At 45.8% G+C, this 15,580-nt stretch overlaps 1 protein-coding gene across 1 annotated transcript in view; it reads left to right on the top strand.

The window, feature by feature from the left end:
• Positions 1-7,814: 7,814 nt before the first annotated feature.
• NLRP1 (NLR family pyrin domain containing 1) overlaps positions 7,815-15,580 on the top strand; it is a 45,220-nt gene continuing 37,454 nt past the window's right edge. The window contains 2 exon segments of the mRNA XM_059668995.1: positions 7,815-8,034; positions 8,369-8,731. Of these exon segments, the coding sequence (XP_059524978.1) occupies position 8,034; positions 8,369-8,731 (364 nt within the window). The 5' untranslated portion in view covers positions 7,815-8,033.

Below are 15,580 nucleotides of genomic sequence, written 5' to 3'. Positions count from 1 at the left end.
TCATTTGGAAGGGTTGCCTGTTGTGTTAACTAATAAAGACTTGAGGCCCTAAACGAAATTAAAGTCCATCTAGGGTCTTAAAGGTTCAAATTCCAGAGAGAAACAGATTTGAGTAGCAACCCAAACTGTGGTCTGGAGAGAACAAAGAAAGGCAAAAGCCTCAAGCTGTAATTCTTTCACTCAAACAAAGAATTGCTGACTAGTGTGGACCCTGAGGAAGAAGATACCTACTAAGAAGGGGTCCCTGCCTGGCCAATGTGGCTCAGTGGTTGAGCTTCAACCAGGAGGTCACGGGTTCGATTCCTGATCTGGTCAGGGCACATACCAGGGTTGCGGGCTCAAAGAGATATTTGTATACTAGTGAAATGAGTAGGAGCTAGGCCAGGGGTGGGCAAACTTTTTGACTTGAGGGCCACAATGGGTTCTTAAACTGGACCGGAGGGCCGGAACAAAAGCACAGATGGAGTGTTTGTGTGAACTAATATAAATTCAAAGTAAACATCATTACATAAAAGGGTATGGTCTTTTTTTTTTTTTTTTTTTTTTTTTTTAGTTTTATTCATTTCAAACGGGCCGGATCCGGCCCACGGGCAGTAGTTTGCCCACGGCTGAGCTAGGCCCTCTAAATGCCCTCAGAATGGAGGCGGATCACCACAAAACCAAAGGCATGGTGAGGGATGGGAGATTAAGGCAATCGCCAAGGCCTGATTTAATCAGCATTCTATATCATAAAAAGATAATATGCAAATCAACTGAATGGCAGAATGACCGGTTGCTATGATGTGAATTGACCACCAGGAGCAGACGCTCAACGCAGGAGCTTCCCCCTGGTGGTCGCTCAGCCAGAAGCCAGGCTCACAGCTGGTGAGCACAGCAGTGGTGGCAGTAGCTTCTCCTGCCTCCACAGCAGCGCTAAGGATTTCCGACTGCCAGCTTAGGCCCGAATTGAATTGTGGGATACCCAGTTGGTGTCCAGAGAGTGGGGGTCAAAATTAGTTAGGGTCAGGAGGAAATAAAACCTATCACACCCCTCCTCCAGGCCATACCTCCCACCACACTGAGTCTGAGGGCCCTTCATAGAGGCTCAGGTCCCTCTGATCAACCCAGTTCCTAGGGTAGCACTTTCCATGCCTGGTAAGTCTGGTGTTGAATGTCCGCCAGTGTTTATTGCCCACTTTTTAAAAACAGTATTATATAACATTTTTAGAGGTTACTAAGATCTTTTTGATTGATTTGAGCTCCTTGGCAAAACTATGATGTCCCATTTAATAGGTGAGCAAATTGAGGCTCAAAGAAATAAATCAGCCACACAAGGAGTCTGTGTCCAGGGGAGCAATGGGCTGAAGCCCCTTAGGCCTGGGCTCTATAGCCCAGGTCAATTCAAGGCATCTCCAGAAGCTGCTACAAACAGGGAAGGACTTAGATAACGTCACTCCTCCATCTACAGTCCATATCTCTGCTGATTCTACAAAAGAAGAAGCTCCCCAGAGAACTGGCTTTGCAACCAGGAGGCAGGCGCTGTTTCCCTTTCAGATGGACGATTACTAGTTAAGCGCTGAGCTAACACAAAACCAACAGCCCCCTGGCCAGAACACATGGCACGAATGCAATGGACCTCAGAAGCCCAGAAAACGGTAGAGAGAACCAAGATGGCGGCATAGGTTAACGCCAGAGTTTGCTGCTTTGAACAACTACTTCAAAAGTGAAACCAAAAAACAGAAGGGACATCACCCAGAACCACAGGAACGCTGGCTGAGTGGAAGTCCTACAACTAGGAGGAAAGAGAAACGCACACGGACACTCAGAGGAGGCGCAGTGGTGAAGTCAAATTCTGAGGTGCGGAGTGCGCGGAGCAGGCTGGCGGCAGAGGGCGAGGTTGGCGTTTTCAATCGGGAGGGAGTCGCAGACTCTGAGCACCAGATCCGGGCGAGTCTTTAGGGACCCAGACTCAAACGGGAGAAGCGGGACTGTCTGGCTTCGGTCAGAGCGAGTGCAGCTTTCTCTCCGAGCTTTGCAGCGGGTGCTGGGACTCAGAGAGGCAGAGCCCCTGGGGACAGGACTGAGAGCCGCCATAACTGCTCTCTCCGGCCCACCCTGTTGATCCTGTGCGACCCGCCCCACCCAAGCCCTGCACAGAGGCATTTGCCGGATAGCCTCAGGCAAAGGCTAGATTAGCACCTCCCTAGAGGACAGAAGTTCTCTCACTGCTGACACAGCTGATTCTCATAGCCACTTAGCCTGGAGGTCAAACCCTCCCTGGAATTAGCTACAACAATCAAGATATATCTATAAGACTGCGAACAAAGACCACTAGGGGGTGCACCAAGGAAGCATAACAAAATGCGGAGACAAAGAAACAGGACAAAATTGCCAATGGAAGAAATAGAGTTCAGAACCACACTTTTAAGGTCTCTCAAGAACTGTTTAGAAGCTGCCGATAAACTTAATGAGATCTACACGAAAACTAATAAGACCCTCGATCTTATATTGGGGAACCAACTAGAAATTAAACACACACAGACTGAAATAACGAATATTATACAGACGCCCGACAGCAGACCAGAGGAGCGCAACAATCAAGTCAATGATTTGAAATGCGAGGAAGCAAAAAACATCCAACCGGAAAAGCAAAATGAAAAAAGAATCCAAAAATGCGAGGATAGTTTAAGGAGCCTCTGGGACAGCTTCAAGCGTACCAACATCAGAATTATAGGGGTGCCAGAAGATGAGAGAGAGCAAGATATTGAAAACCTATTTGAAGAAATAATGACAGAAAACTTCCCCCACCTGGTGAAAGAAATGGACTTACAGGTCCAAGAAGCGCGGAGAACCCCAAACAAAAGGAATCCAAAGAGGACCACACCAAGACACATCATAATTAAAATGCCAAGAGCAAAAGATAAAGAGAGAATCTTAAAAACAGCAAGAGAAAGAAACTCAGTTACCTACAAGGGAATACCCATACGACTGTCAGCTGATTTCTCAACAGAAACTTTGCAGGCCAGAAGGGAGTGGCAAGAAATATTCAAAGTGATGAATACCAAGAACCTACAACCAAGATTACTTTATCCAGCAAAGCTATCATTCAGAATTGAAGGTCAGATAAAGAGCTTCACAGATAAGGAAAAGCTAAAGGAGTTCATCACCACCAAACCAGGATTATATGAAATGCTGAAAGGTATCCTTTAAGAAAAGGAAGAGGAAGAAAAAGGTAAAGATACAAATTATGAACAACAAATATGCATCTATCAACAAGTGAATCTAAGAATCAAGTGAATAAATAATCTGATGAACAGAATGAACTGTTGATTATAATAGAATCAGGGACATAGAAAGGGAATGGACTGACTATTCTTGGGGGGGAAAGGGGTGTGGGAGATGTGGGAAGAGACTGGACAAAAATCGTGCACCTATGGATGAGGACAGTGGGTGGGGAGTGAGGGCGGAGGGTGGGGCGGGAACTGGGAGGAGGGGAGTTATGGGGGGGAAAAAAAAGGAACAAATGTAATAATCTAAACAATAAAGATTTAATTTAAAAAAAAAAAAAAAAAAAAGAAGCCCAGAAAACTATGAGCATCTGGGAGGGCCCCTGACCTCGCTGTAGTGCCCCAAGAAGGAGCTTCCCTGGCAGACTTAGGAGCCCCACCCATCCTGAGAGTTGGGCCAGGCCCCACACCCATCACTAAAGAACCTCAACCAAGGCTCTAAAGAAAGATTCACAGTGGCCCCACCCATTTTGAGAGTTGGGCCTGGCCCCACACTCAACATTCTGAAGAGCTTCAACCCTGGGTCTGTGGGTAGGCTCTGGGTGATGGACAGGCAGAGTGCCATGTGAAGATGTGAGTACTGCAGGGTACATGGGTCTGCACCTGAAGTATGGTAGCAACCATGAGGTAGAAACTATAGTTTAACTCTAACCCTGCTGTTTGGCTTAACAATAGAAAAGTTATTTTGATTTTCTGAATTGTATACATCATCCCATTTGATTGAATGACTATCCCATTGATTGTTATCTTACTGGTTTTAGAAAGCACATTCTTCTGTACCTGGGAAACAGGACAGCACAATTATCCTAAATTGTCTTAGTGGACACAGATAATACGTTCCAGTTGACTCTGGTCCCAAGACCAGGACAGCACAATTACTCTAAATTGCCTCGATGGCTCTAGATAATGTATTTCTGACAACTCAGTGGTCTCGAGACCCGAGGGCTCTAGATAATGTGTTCCTGTCAACCCAGCAGTCCCAGATAATGTGTTTCTATCAACGCAGTGATCCGGAGACCCAAAACTGTAATTAACATGCTTAATTCTGCTTCTTTTTTTTTTTTTTTTTTTTTTTTACTGTTCATCAGATTATTTATTCACTTGATTTTTAGATTCACTTGTTGATAGATGTGTATTTGTTGTTCATAGTTTGTATCTTTACTTTTTTCTTCTTCTTCCTCTTCTTAAAGGATACCTTTCAGCATTTCATATAATACTGGTTTGGTGGTGATGAACTCCTTTAGCTTTTCTTTATCTGTGAAGCTCTTTATCTGACCTTCCGTTCTGAATGATAGCTTTGCTGGATAAAGCAGTCTTGGTAGTCATCACTTTGAATATTTCTTGCCACTCCCTTTTGGCCTGCAAAGTTTCTGTTGAGAAATCAGCTGACAGTCGTATGGGTACTCCCTTGTAGGTAACTGTTTTCTTCCTCTTGCTGCTTTTAGGATTCTCTCTTTGTCTCTTGCTCTTGGCATTTTAATTATGATGTGTCTTGGTGTGGTCCTCTTTGGATTCCTTTTGTTTGGGGTTCTCTGCACTTCCTGGACTTGTACGTCTATTTCTTTCACCAGGTAGGGGAAGTTTTCTGTCATTATTTCTTCAAATAGGTTTTCAATATCTTGCTCTCTCTCATCTTCAGGCACTCTTATAATTCGGATGTTGGTATGCTTGAAGCTGTCCCAGAGGCTCCTTACACTATCTTCGTATTTTTGGATTCTTTTTTCATTTTGCTTTTCCGGTTGGGTGCTTTTTGCTTCTTTGTATTTCAAATCTTTGACTTGATTCTTGCGACCCTCTGGTCTGCTGTTGGGAGTCTGTGTAATGTTCTTTATTTCAGTCAGTGTATGCTTAATTTCTAATTGGTTCTCACAACATTGAGGGTCTCATTAGATTTCTTGAGGATCTCACTACATTTATCGGCGGTCTCACCAGTCGTTTCGAGGGCCTTATTAAGTTTATCGGCAGCTTCTAGACATTTCTTTAAAGACCTTAAAAGTGTGGTTTTGAACTCTATATCCAGCAGTTTGCTTTCCTCCAATTCTGTCGTTTGTGTCCTGTTTCTTTGTCTCGGCATTTTTTATGCTTCGCTGTGTCGATAGAGTGCCTTTCTGTGCTAAGTGTCCCAATTACCTGAGGTAGACACTCTTGGTGCACCCCCTTGTGGGCTTTTTGCACAGTCTTGTTGTAGTTAAGCCTTGATTGTTGTAGTTATCACTGTGAGGAATTGACCTCCAGGCCAATTGGCTGTGAAAATCAGCTGTGTCTGCAGTGGGAGCGCTTCTGTGCTGGAGATACCCCTCTGGGGCTAGACTTATTTCGATGGGGCTTTGGTGCTCACTCAATTCTGCTTCTGTAAACTGCTTTTTGCAAACCAGGTTCTTCATTCCAAACCTTGAGATATAATCAATACCTTTGTGATCTTTGCCTATATAAGTCTGGTTTTGCCACCATCTTATCACTGTGAGATTTGGGGAATGGCCCCTCACAGTCCCGGATTGCAATAAATGTGACTCTTTAATTCAACTTCTTGAGGCGTCCTTCTGTGATTCACGGGGTACATTACAACAACCCTGCACAGCAACTTACCTGACCTTGTGCCCCTGACCTCGCTATACATGTGGCCTGTCTGGGTGTTTGGCTCTAAGTTCCTGTTCTGCTCAGAACTATGATGGCCCCTCCCCACCTCTGGTCCCACCCCCATGTGGGAATACCTTTATAGCTCTTTCATTTCTTTACCTATGCTGGGTAAATTATTCTTACCTGTTTTTCTTTCAGCACTTTGAATATATCATCTACTCTCTCCTGAACTGTGAAGTTTTTGCTGAAAATTTTGCACATAGCTTTGAGGGAATCCCCTTGTATGTGATCAGTCATTCTCTTGCTCCTTTCATATTCTCTTTGTTGTTGATTTTTGACAATCTTCTATATATATAAAAGCTTAAGCGACCAAACAACCGAATGACCAGTTGACCGGTCGCTATGACATGCACTGACCACCAGGAGGCAGACACTCAATGAAGAAGCTGCCCCCTGGTGGTCAGTGAGCTCCCACAGTGGGAGCACCGCTCAGCTGACTGACCTGTCCCAGCAGCCCACCAGCCTGGCGGCAGCTATTCACTCCCTCAGTAGTCCTGCAGGTCGAATCTCCAGAGAATGGCCAGGCACCAACTGACTGGGACAGATGGATTGGCGCCGCTGCAGGCACAATTCAGACAGCATCACAGGCCTCCTGGAAGTCAGCCTGGGGCACCAGGGCCACTTCCCCTCCCTAGATGACCCTCAAGGAAGAAATGATATAAAAGCAGCCACCAGATGGCTCCCAACAACGAGCACTAATGTCAGAGGGATGGATCTGGATCCCAGGACAACAAGGGTGTCCCTCTGTCACCCAGAGGGCAGATCACATCCCGCCCCCGCCCCCCACCCCTCAGGACAGACGCCAGACACAGGGCTCATAGCAGGTGAACTCTGCTGTGGTGGCGTGAGCCTCTCCAGATCAGGACTAACTGGGCACCAGCTTGGCAGGCACAGCAGGGTCAGGATGAGCAGGAGCAGCAGGCAAGAGCCTCAGGCGGTGTTGGACGCCAGTATCAGCCCAATCCCCACAGGCCACGCTGAGGGACCCCACCAGTACATGAATCCATGCACCAAGCCTCTAGTTTTATATAATTTTGATATCCTGAAATATTCTTCTTTGACTTTTTCAACCATTTTAAAATGTAACAATCATTTTTAGCCATCTTGATGTAGCTAGAGTTTGCCAATCCCTGGCCAAAAGTATAATATTAAAATGTAACTTATTAGAAGTATTAGTGAGAGGGGGAGAATTTTGAAAGTGTTACTAACTCAAGAGGATTTAGGTATGTGGGATGCTAGCAGAGCCATTAAAACCAGGATATTTTAAAGAACGTGGCACCAAAAAGCCCTAAGCCCTCTCTTGGCACCTCAGGCAGACACAGGATTCAGAGTGGGGTGGGCCATCGCTATGACCCCGAGTGGCTTACTGATGCACTAGACTAGAAGATCTTCACTTAGCCAGAAATGTCCTGACCAGAGACAACAAAAGTGGATCTTTAGATCATGATTCCAGAAGTGGGGGCGGCCCCTGACACCCTAGTCTTAGCAAGCTTCGGGTGAAAATTGACTCCACATACACTGGAGGTCCAGCAGGTGTCCCGAGATGAACTGGGCTTCAGGAACCCTGCTTCTGTAGGAAGGTTCAGGGCTCCCCGCCCTTCCTGAGAGCTGCCTCTGTCTCTACACTCAACTTCCTGAAGTTTCTCAACCCTGACTCAGCAGCAAGATACGGGAAGGGCGTGGGGGGCGCACAGGGTGTCATGTGAAGATGCAAGTACCTCATGCTACTTGGGTCTGCATCCAGGGCATCAGGCTGTCTGTCCTTGTGCCCCTGGCCTCACTATAGATGGAGACTGTAGCTGTGGCCTGTCTGGGTGTTTGGCTCTAAGTTTCTTCTCTGCTCAGAATCATGATGGCCCCTCCCCTCCCCTCACTTCACCCCCATGTGGTTTCCTCTTGGTGATTTCTGTTCTTCTCTTGCTGGGTGAGGCTGGTCTTCCTGGGTGGTGTCCTGGGGCCAGAAGAGGTCTGAAGAGACGTGGATGGGGCAGCTCTGAGCCCAGCCCTGGGCTCTCAAAGCCCACCCTATGCTTTGCCTTCCCCATCCCCCACCTCCTGTCAGCATTGCAGCTCAAGGCTTGGTCCATAGAGTCCAGGTCTCAGGAGACTGAGGACTGAGGAGCACAGAACAGTGAGTGTCCTGAACATCCCATCCTCCCATCTCTGCCCCCTTCAACTCCTGCCTGCCCCCAGACCAGACCCAGCAACTCAGTAACTTGTCTTCCAGCCCCCTCTGGACTCCTCCTTCCTATGCCTTTTCCTGCCTCTCTCCTTCACATCCCTTCTCCCAGCATCTGTTGGCAGATGCCCTGGGGTTTACAAAAGTGGGTTCTGAATGCTGAATAGGAATTTGCCAGGTGACCATAATGACCCAAGTAGAAGTGTTGCATTGGGAGATGGTAGGGACCAAGGATGACTGCTCTTCTCTGCCTGCCTGATTCCTTCATCACTCATTCCCTCCCCAGTGAGCCACCCAAAGGGCTTCCGAATCCCACTGAGGGCAAGAGACATAACCGGTGCTGCAGAGCAGGTTGGTGCAGCAAAGGTGGCTGAAGGAGTCCAGCAGCGGCTGGCATGGATCTTGGAGTTTATGAGCAAGAAGCAGCTGAGGGAGTTCCTGCTGCGGCTGCCTGATAAGCATCTCTGCCAGCACTCCCCTGGGGCGACCCCAGCTCAACCAGAGGAGGTGGGTGGCATGGAGGTGGCCTCATGCCTGGTGGCTCAGTACGGGGAGCAGCAGGCCTGGGACCTGGCCCAGCAGACCTGGGAGCAGATGGGCCTAAGCCAGCTGTGTGCTGCAGCCCGGAAAGGGTCAGCTATGCAGTCAGGTGAGTAGACAAAACTCCCACTGCCTGCGGTTCATCTCCTTCCCTCCCACACCCTGCTGAGCCTCCCACCAAACCTGACACTGGGCAGTGACTGGGAACTGCCTTGTCAAAGGGGGGATCCAGACCCAGACTCAACTGCAGCTAAGAGGCTTGTGGGGGAAGAATGCCAAGTGCATTCCCAGCAACCCACGGGTCCCCACAGCACCTGGGAGGGAGCGCTCAGAGGGCCAGAGAGATGAGAGGCTGACTCTCAGGAGGCACCAGCAGGAGGATGTGGGTTTCACACCCACCTCCCAAGAAGCCACTTGCCTGGTTTGTGCTATAAGCACAGAAGGGAGTCGGGGAGAAGCAAGTTCCAGTCCTGGCACCACCACATTGGGCAAGTCGCCTCACTGCTCTCTGCATCTTCTCTCCATCTGTAAAATGAGAGGGTAGGAGCCTGCCCCCTGGACTGTAGGAGGGTAAAGAGGTAATCCATGTTAGACACCTACCAGAGTCCACTTCCTAGTAAGTGCTCAATGAAATGTTCTGTTGCTACTGTTGCTGCCCCCACGATGTTATTACTACTGACAGCTGTGGGTGGCAGAGGCTCTCACCCTCATGTGAGGGGACTTGAGGCACAGAGAGGAGTCATGACGTATATGGGGAGGTAAAGACACAAACTTCCTGGAGGCCAGATCGGGACAGTTGCCCAGCAGTGTCAGGGCACCATTCTCCAATGAGAGGGTGGGGCAGGCTGCAGTGGGCTCACTGGTTCCTCCTGACCTCTCCTAGTTAAGACCGGTCTCTTGTTTCCTGGTGCTGTTGACCATGACGGCGAGAACAGCACCAGGTGTTAGACCAGAGGGGTCAGACCAGACCTTGGTATTAGAGTTCTGACTAGGGAAGAATTCAGAGCCAAGACTCAAACTGTAAGAGAACTTTTACTTAGAAAATCACAGAGGTATCAGAAATGGATGATAGAAGAAAGGGGTTCAGAAAACACCTTACAGCAGCAAAGGAAGGGCCCTTGGAGCTTGGGAGTGAGGAAGGTAAAGGTAATGGTAATGGGGGATGTGAGGGAAGGGGTGGTGAAAGGCATGGGCATGCTCCCAGGAGGGAGAGGGCACTGGGTCCTGAATCCTAAAAACTTTTAAGAGTGGAGATCTTAGGGGAGATCCCAGGGAGGATCTCAACAGAATATTCATCAGCTTTTCAAGTGGGTCCTTTCAGGGTTGTGGTCTGATATAATAGTTGCTAATCCCGCTCTCATTGGTTTCCTTCCTTTTACACTAAACATTTTGCCATCCCTTCCCTTTAGTTTATGTGTGTCCTTAAAGCCAAAGCGAGTCTCTTGCAGGCAGCATAGAGTCAGTCTTGGGTTTTATTGTTGGTTTGCTTTTATTTTTTATCCATTCAGCCACTCTATGTTTTGTGATTGGAGAACTTAATTCTTTCACATTTAAAGTAATTACTGACAGGGAAGGATTTGTCAATTATTTTTATGTGCTTCCTTTATTTCTTTCCTCATCTCTTGGTGTTTTCCTATGTGGTTTGATTATTTCCTTTTCTTTTTTTTCCATTTGAATCTTCAACCAAGGATATGATTGTATTGATTTTGAGAGAGGGAGAGAGAGAGAGTTGGGGGAGAGAGAGAAATGTCTATCTGTTGCCTCCCCTACATACCCAGACAGGGGATCAAACCAGCCACCTTCTGGTGGTGCATGGAAAGACACTCCAACCAACCCAGCCTTGTGGCCAGGGCTTGATGGTTTTCTAAAGTGGTGTGCTTTGATTCCTTTAGCTTTATGTTTTGTGTATCTGCTATAGGTTTTTGCTTTGTGCATAGCATGACACTTACATAAACTATCTTATGCTTATTAATCTATTTTAATCTTATAACAATTTAATTTCAATCACATACAAAAATCTACCCTTTTACTCCCCCATATTTTTGTTTTTGAAGTCACAATTTATATTTTTTATATTGTGTCTCCATGTCCAAATTATTTTAGCTAGAGTTATTTTTAATATTTTTTTCTATTTTTTCCTCATGGAGTTTCACTCATTAAATTTATGATTTCAATGTAATAAAAAATGTTGTGACACAAAAAGAAAACACACAAGTAATAAATGTGTTAAACTCCTCCCTTAATGCCCTGAGCATTCAGTAAATGCTCAGTCATTGCTGTCCTATCATTGAGTCAGAGTTTACCTAAGATAAATCACACACAGTTTTGTCATACTACTGTTTATTACAATAGCCAGGAGACTCAGCATGCAGGTTTAGGAGGTGTCAAGACCCCTTCTTCAACTGTAGGAATGTACCATCTCAAGACTATTGTTTAAAAGATAAAGAAGTAAAAATGTAAAGAAAACAGAATGCAATTCCTTCATAAACTTTCTTTGTCTCTTATTACCAATCACATATTCTTTGTAAATCCTGGAAAACTTCCCTGTAAAAAAAATTATGCATATGTGTGTGTGTGTGTGTGTGTGTGTGTGTGTGTAAAGGACACCAAAAAGGGCTGCTGGGACCAGGGACCTTCACCTTGGAGGGCACCTAGGTCACTTCACCAAGGGCAACTTCAGTGCATCCCCACTGGGCCCACTGTCTTTACTGAGGGGCGCTGACAGCATAACACTTTGAAGAGTCTATGGCTGTTTCTAATTGAGAAGAATAAACTGGACAAACTTGCCCTCTTCCATCTTTCATTCCCTAAAACTAACCACAGTAGGGAGGGGTGACCTTGAACCCTGGAATGAGGTCGTGAGATGGCAAAGGGGAGGCAGTTGGAAATAAAGAACCTGACAGAAACATCAACCAGGCAAAGGACCCAGTAGGGGAGGAGCCACTGGACAGAACAGGGGCTGCAGGAGAGCAGGTGACCCACCATGCCTTGGAGCCACCAGCTCAGCACTGGGGAAGTAACTGTGGCACCAAGGCCTGGAGGTGGCAGGGCCCTGGGGAGGACATCACTGAAGCGCTCCGATGAGGTACAGCTTCTCCCCATGCCCACAGTGAGGATGGGGACTTTTTGTAGTGTCCATAGTGGGAAACTGCCGCAGTCTGATGCAGTTGACACGCTTCACAAGCTGCACCTTGTAATGTTTGTTCTTTCCTGGTGCTTGGAGAGACACATGACAAGTCACTGGGAGAGGATTCGCTGTCCCCAATGAGGATGTCGCCCTTTGGCACCTGGCCTGGTGGTGTGTTATTGCCATAGTACCACTCTCTGTCTGCAAAGCACCCGCTGCCCCTACCCCGGGTAGCTGATGTTGGGGCATGCAACATGGACAGGGCAGGCCCATGGCTGAGCACCACCATGTAGTTGGGGGGGGGGGGGGGCAAAGCCTGCCTGCCCCCAGGCGTTTTTGCATTTCCACCTCTCCTGGTCATTCCCAGGCTTCTTGATGACCTTCACAGATTCTCCCTTCTCAAACTTGAGCTTGTCAGTGGCCAAGCTGAAAAGGTAAACTTTATAGACCACATGCAGGACACAGGGGATGAGCCCTTCAGCAAGCTGAGTAAGGTTGAAACTTGGTGGCCAGCTTGCCTACCTCCTCAGGATGTTGTTGAAGGGGAAAAAGTCCAACTGCCCATTGTGGCTGCCACATCACCAGCCATTGCTGCATGTCTCCAAGGCAGTGAAACATGACCCCTTCACCAGGGACAGGTCACCTAACCTATCAGTCATGTAGGCAAACTTGACAAAGTCCAGGATGTTGAGGTCATAGATACAGTTAGCAACTCCCCACTTGGCAGGGTACTCAGCATCGGTGCTGGGTACCAGGGACGAGTCCCACAGGCTGGCCTTCCTCTTGGTGTTGCCAAGGCTCAGTGTATTCTTCAGGTTCTTCATGAGGGAGCCCTTCTTCAGGCCATTCTTCCTCTCCATGTAGATGGACAGCACCATGGCCTGTCCTGTTGGCCACCTCTTCACCCGCCACCACGTCTTGGAGTCATTCATTAGCCACATGTGCTGATTCATTCTGATGTTAATTAAGTTTCTGGTCTTATTGGGCAATTTAGCCTCCACAACCCCCCCCCCCACCACACACACACACACACACATGCACACACTTGGCTATAACAGTGACTTCTTATTAGCCATTGCAATTAGACAAGAAGAAGAAATAAAAGGCATCCAAATTGGAAAAGAGGAAGTAAAATTGTCCTTATTTGCAGACGACATTATATTATACATACAAAACACTAAAGACTCCATCAAAAAACTACTAGACTTAATACATGAATTTGGTAATGTAGCAGGATACAAACCTAACCCCAAAAAATCTAAGGCATTTCTATACACCAATAGTGAACTTTCAGAAAAGGAGACTAAAAAAACAATCCCACTTACCATCGTACCAAAAAAATTAAGCTACCTAGGAATAAACTTAACTAAAGAGGTAAAAGACCTCTACTTAGAAAACTACAGGACGTTGAAAAAAGAGATAGAGGAAGACATAAACAGATGGAAGAACATACCGTGTTCATGGATTGGTAGAATCAACATCATTAAAATGTCCATACTACCCAAAGCAATCTATAAATTCAACACACTTCCCATTAAAATACCAACGGCATATTTCACAGATCTAGAACGAACTCTCTAAAAATTGATCTGGAATAAAAAAAGACCCCGAATAGCTGCAGCGATCCTGAGAAAGAACAAAGTAGGTGGGATCTCAATACCAGATATCAAACTGTACTACAAAGCCACTGTTTTAAAACAGCTTGGTACTGGCACAAGAACAGACATATAGATCAATAGAATAGAATAGAGAACCCAGAAATCGACCCAAAGCACTATGCCCAATTAATATTTGACAAAGGAAGCAAGAGCATACAATGGTGTCAAGACAGTCTCTTCAATAAATGGTGTTGGGAAAATTGGACAAATACATGCAAAAAGATGAAACTAGACTACCAACTTACACCATGCACAAAAATAAACTCAAAATGGATAAAAGACTTAAATGTAATATGGGAAACCATAAAAATACTAGAGGAATCCACAGGCAGCGAAATCTCAAACATATGCCGAAGGAATTTCTTCTCTGACAATGCTCCTAGGGCAATGGAAACTAAAAAGAAAATAAACAAATGGGACTACATCAAAATAAAAAGCTTTTGCATAACAAAGGAAACCATCAACAAAACAACAAGAAAGCCCACTGCGTGGGAAAACATATTTGCCAATGTCATACCTGATAAGGGCCTAATCTCCAAAATTTATAGGGAACTCATACAACTTAACAAAAGGAAGATAAACAATCCAATCAAAAAATGGGCAAAGGACCTAAATAGACACCTTTCAAACGAGGACATTCAGAAAGCCATGAGACATATGAAAACATGCTCAAAGTCACTAATCATCTGAGAGATGCAAATCAAAACAACAATGAGGTACCATCTCACACCTGTCAGACTGGCTATCATCAACAAATCAACAAACGACAAGTGCTGGAGAGGATGTGGAGAAAAAGGAACAGTTGTGCACTGCTGGTGGGAATGCAGACTGGTGCAGCCACTATGGAAGACAGTATGGAATTTCCTCAAAAAACTGAAAATGGAACTCCCATTTGACCCTGTGATCCCACTTCTAGGAATATATCCCAAGAAACCAGAAACACCAATCAGAAAGGATATATGCACCCATATGTTCATAGCAGCACAATTCACCATAGCTAAGATCTGGAAACAGCCTAAGTGCCCATCAGTAGATGAATGGATTAGAAAACAGTGGTACATCTACATGATGGAATACTATGCTGCTGTAAAAAAGAAGGAACTCTTACCATTTGCAACGGCATGGATGGAACTGGAGAGCATTATGCTAAGTGAAATAAGCCAGTCAATGAAGGAAAAATACCACATGATCTCACTCATTCATGGATAATAAAGACCATTATAAACTTATGAACAAAAATAGATACAGAGGCAGAGCTGCCTCAAACAGACTGTCAAACTGCAGTGGGAAGGCCGGGGAGGGTAGGGGGGCTGAAGGGGGGGTAAGAGATCAACCAAAGGACTTATATGCATGCATATAGGCATAACCAATGGACATAAGACACTGGGGGGTAGGGGAGGCCAGGGGATTGTCAAGGGTGGGGGAAAAAAGGAGACATATGTAATACCCTTTGTAATACTTTAAGCAATAAAAAAATTAAAAAATGTAGAACACACACACACACACACACACACACAAAAAACAGTGACTTCTACTGTAATCTTTCACAGAGTCCTTCTTGAGGCTCAGTTAGGAGGGATGACTGACAAAACACAACTCCACAAAAGGTGAACTTTTTAACTGATTACACCTCTGAAGTTACAGAGATGCAGGTGTTCCCCAAATTCTCAAATCCCACTCAAATCTCAGCAGAGAACTGTGATCTGGGAAATCACTTGTAAAAAGGAGCATACAAATTCTGAACCGTTTGCAGTGACAGGGGTCAACTCCACACATGTTCTCACGTGGTCCCTTAAGCTGTTACAAAGCTAAAAGTTAAAGTCAGATGCCTGATCATCAGCTAATGACGCCCTGCGTACCCCAAAGACTTTCCAAGGTCATCATACTATCCTGCACCAGTGCCTCCATGCCCCGCTTCACCAGCTCCTAGGATTTACTACATTCTGACAACCCCACACCCACCCCACTCACACAGCATTAGCTAATACTTTGTCTTTTCATCACTCTACTAGAATTATTTATACACCATCATTACTGTATAGCATATTCTGAATTTGAGTATATATTTACCCTTACCAGTGAGATATATACATTCATATATTTTCATGTTAACAATTAACATCCTTTATTTCAGCTTGGAGAACGCCTTTCTGCATTTCTTGTGAGTCCGTTC

The sequence above is a fragment of the Myotis daubentonii genome, chromosome 16, assembly GCF_963259705.1.
Source record: "Myotis daubentonii chromosome 16, mMyoDau2.1, whole genome shotgun sequence".
Lineage (NCBI taxonomy): Eukaryota > Metazoa > Chordata > Mammalia > Chiroptera > Vespertilionidae > Myotis > Myotis daubentonii.
The sequence above is the reverse complement of the archived record's forward strand: the minus strand, read 5'-3'. Positions and strand labels throughout refer to the sequence as shown.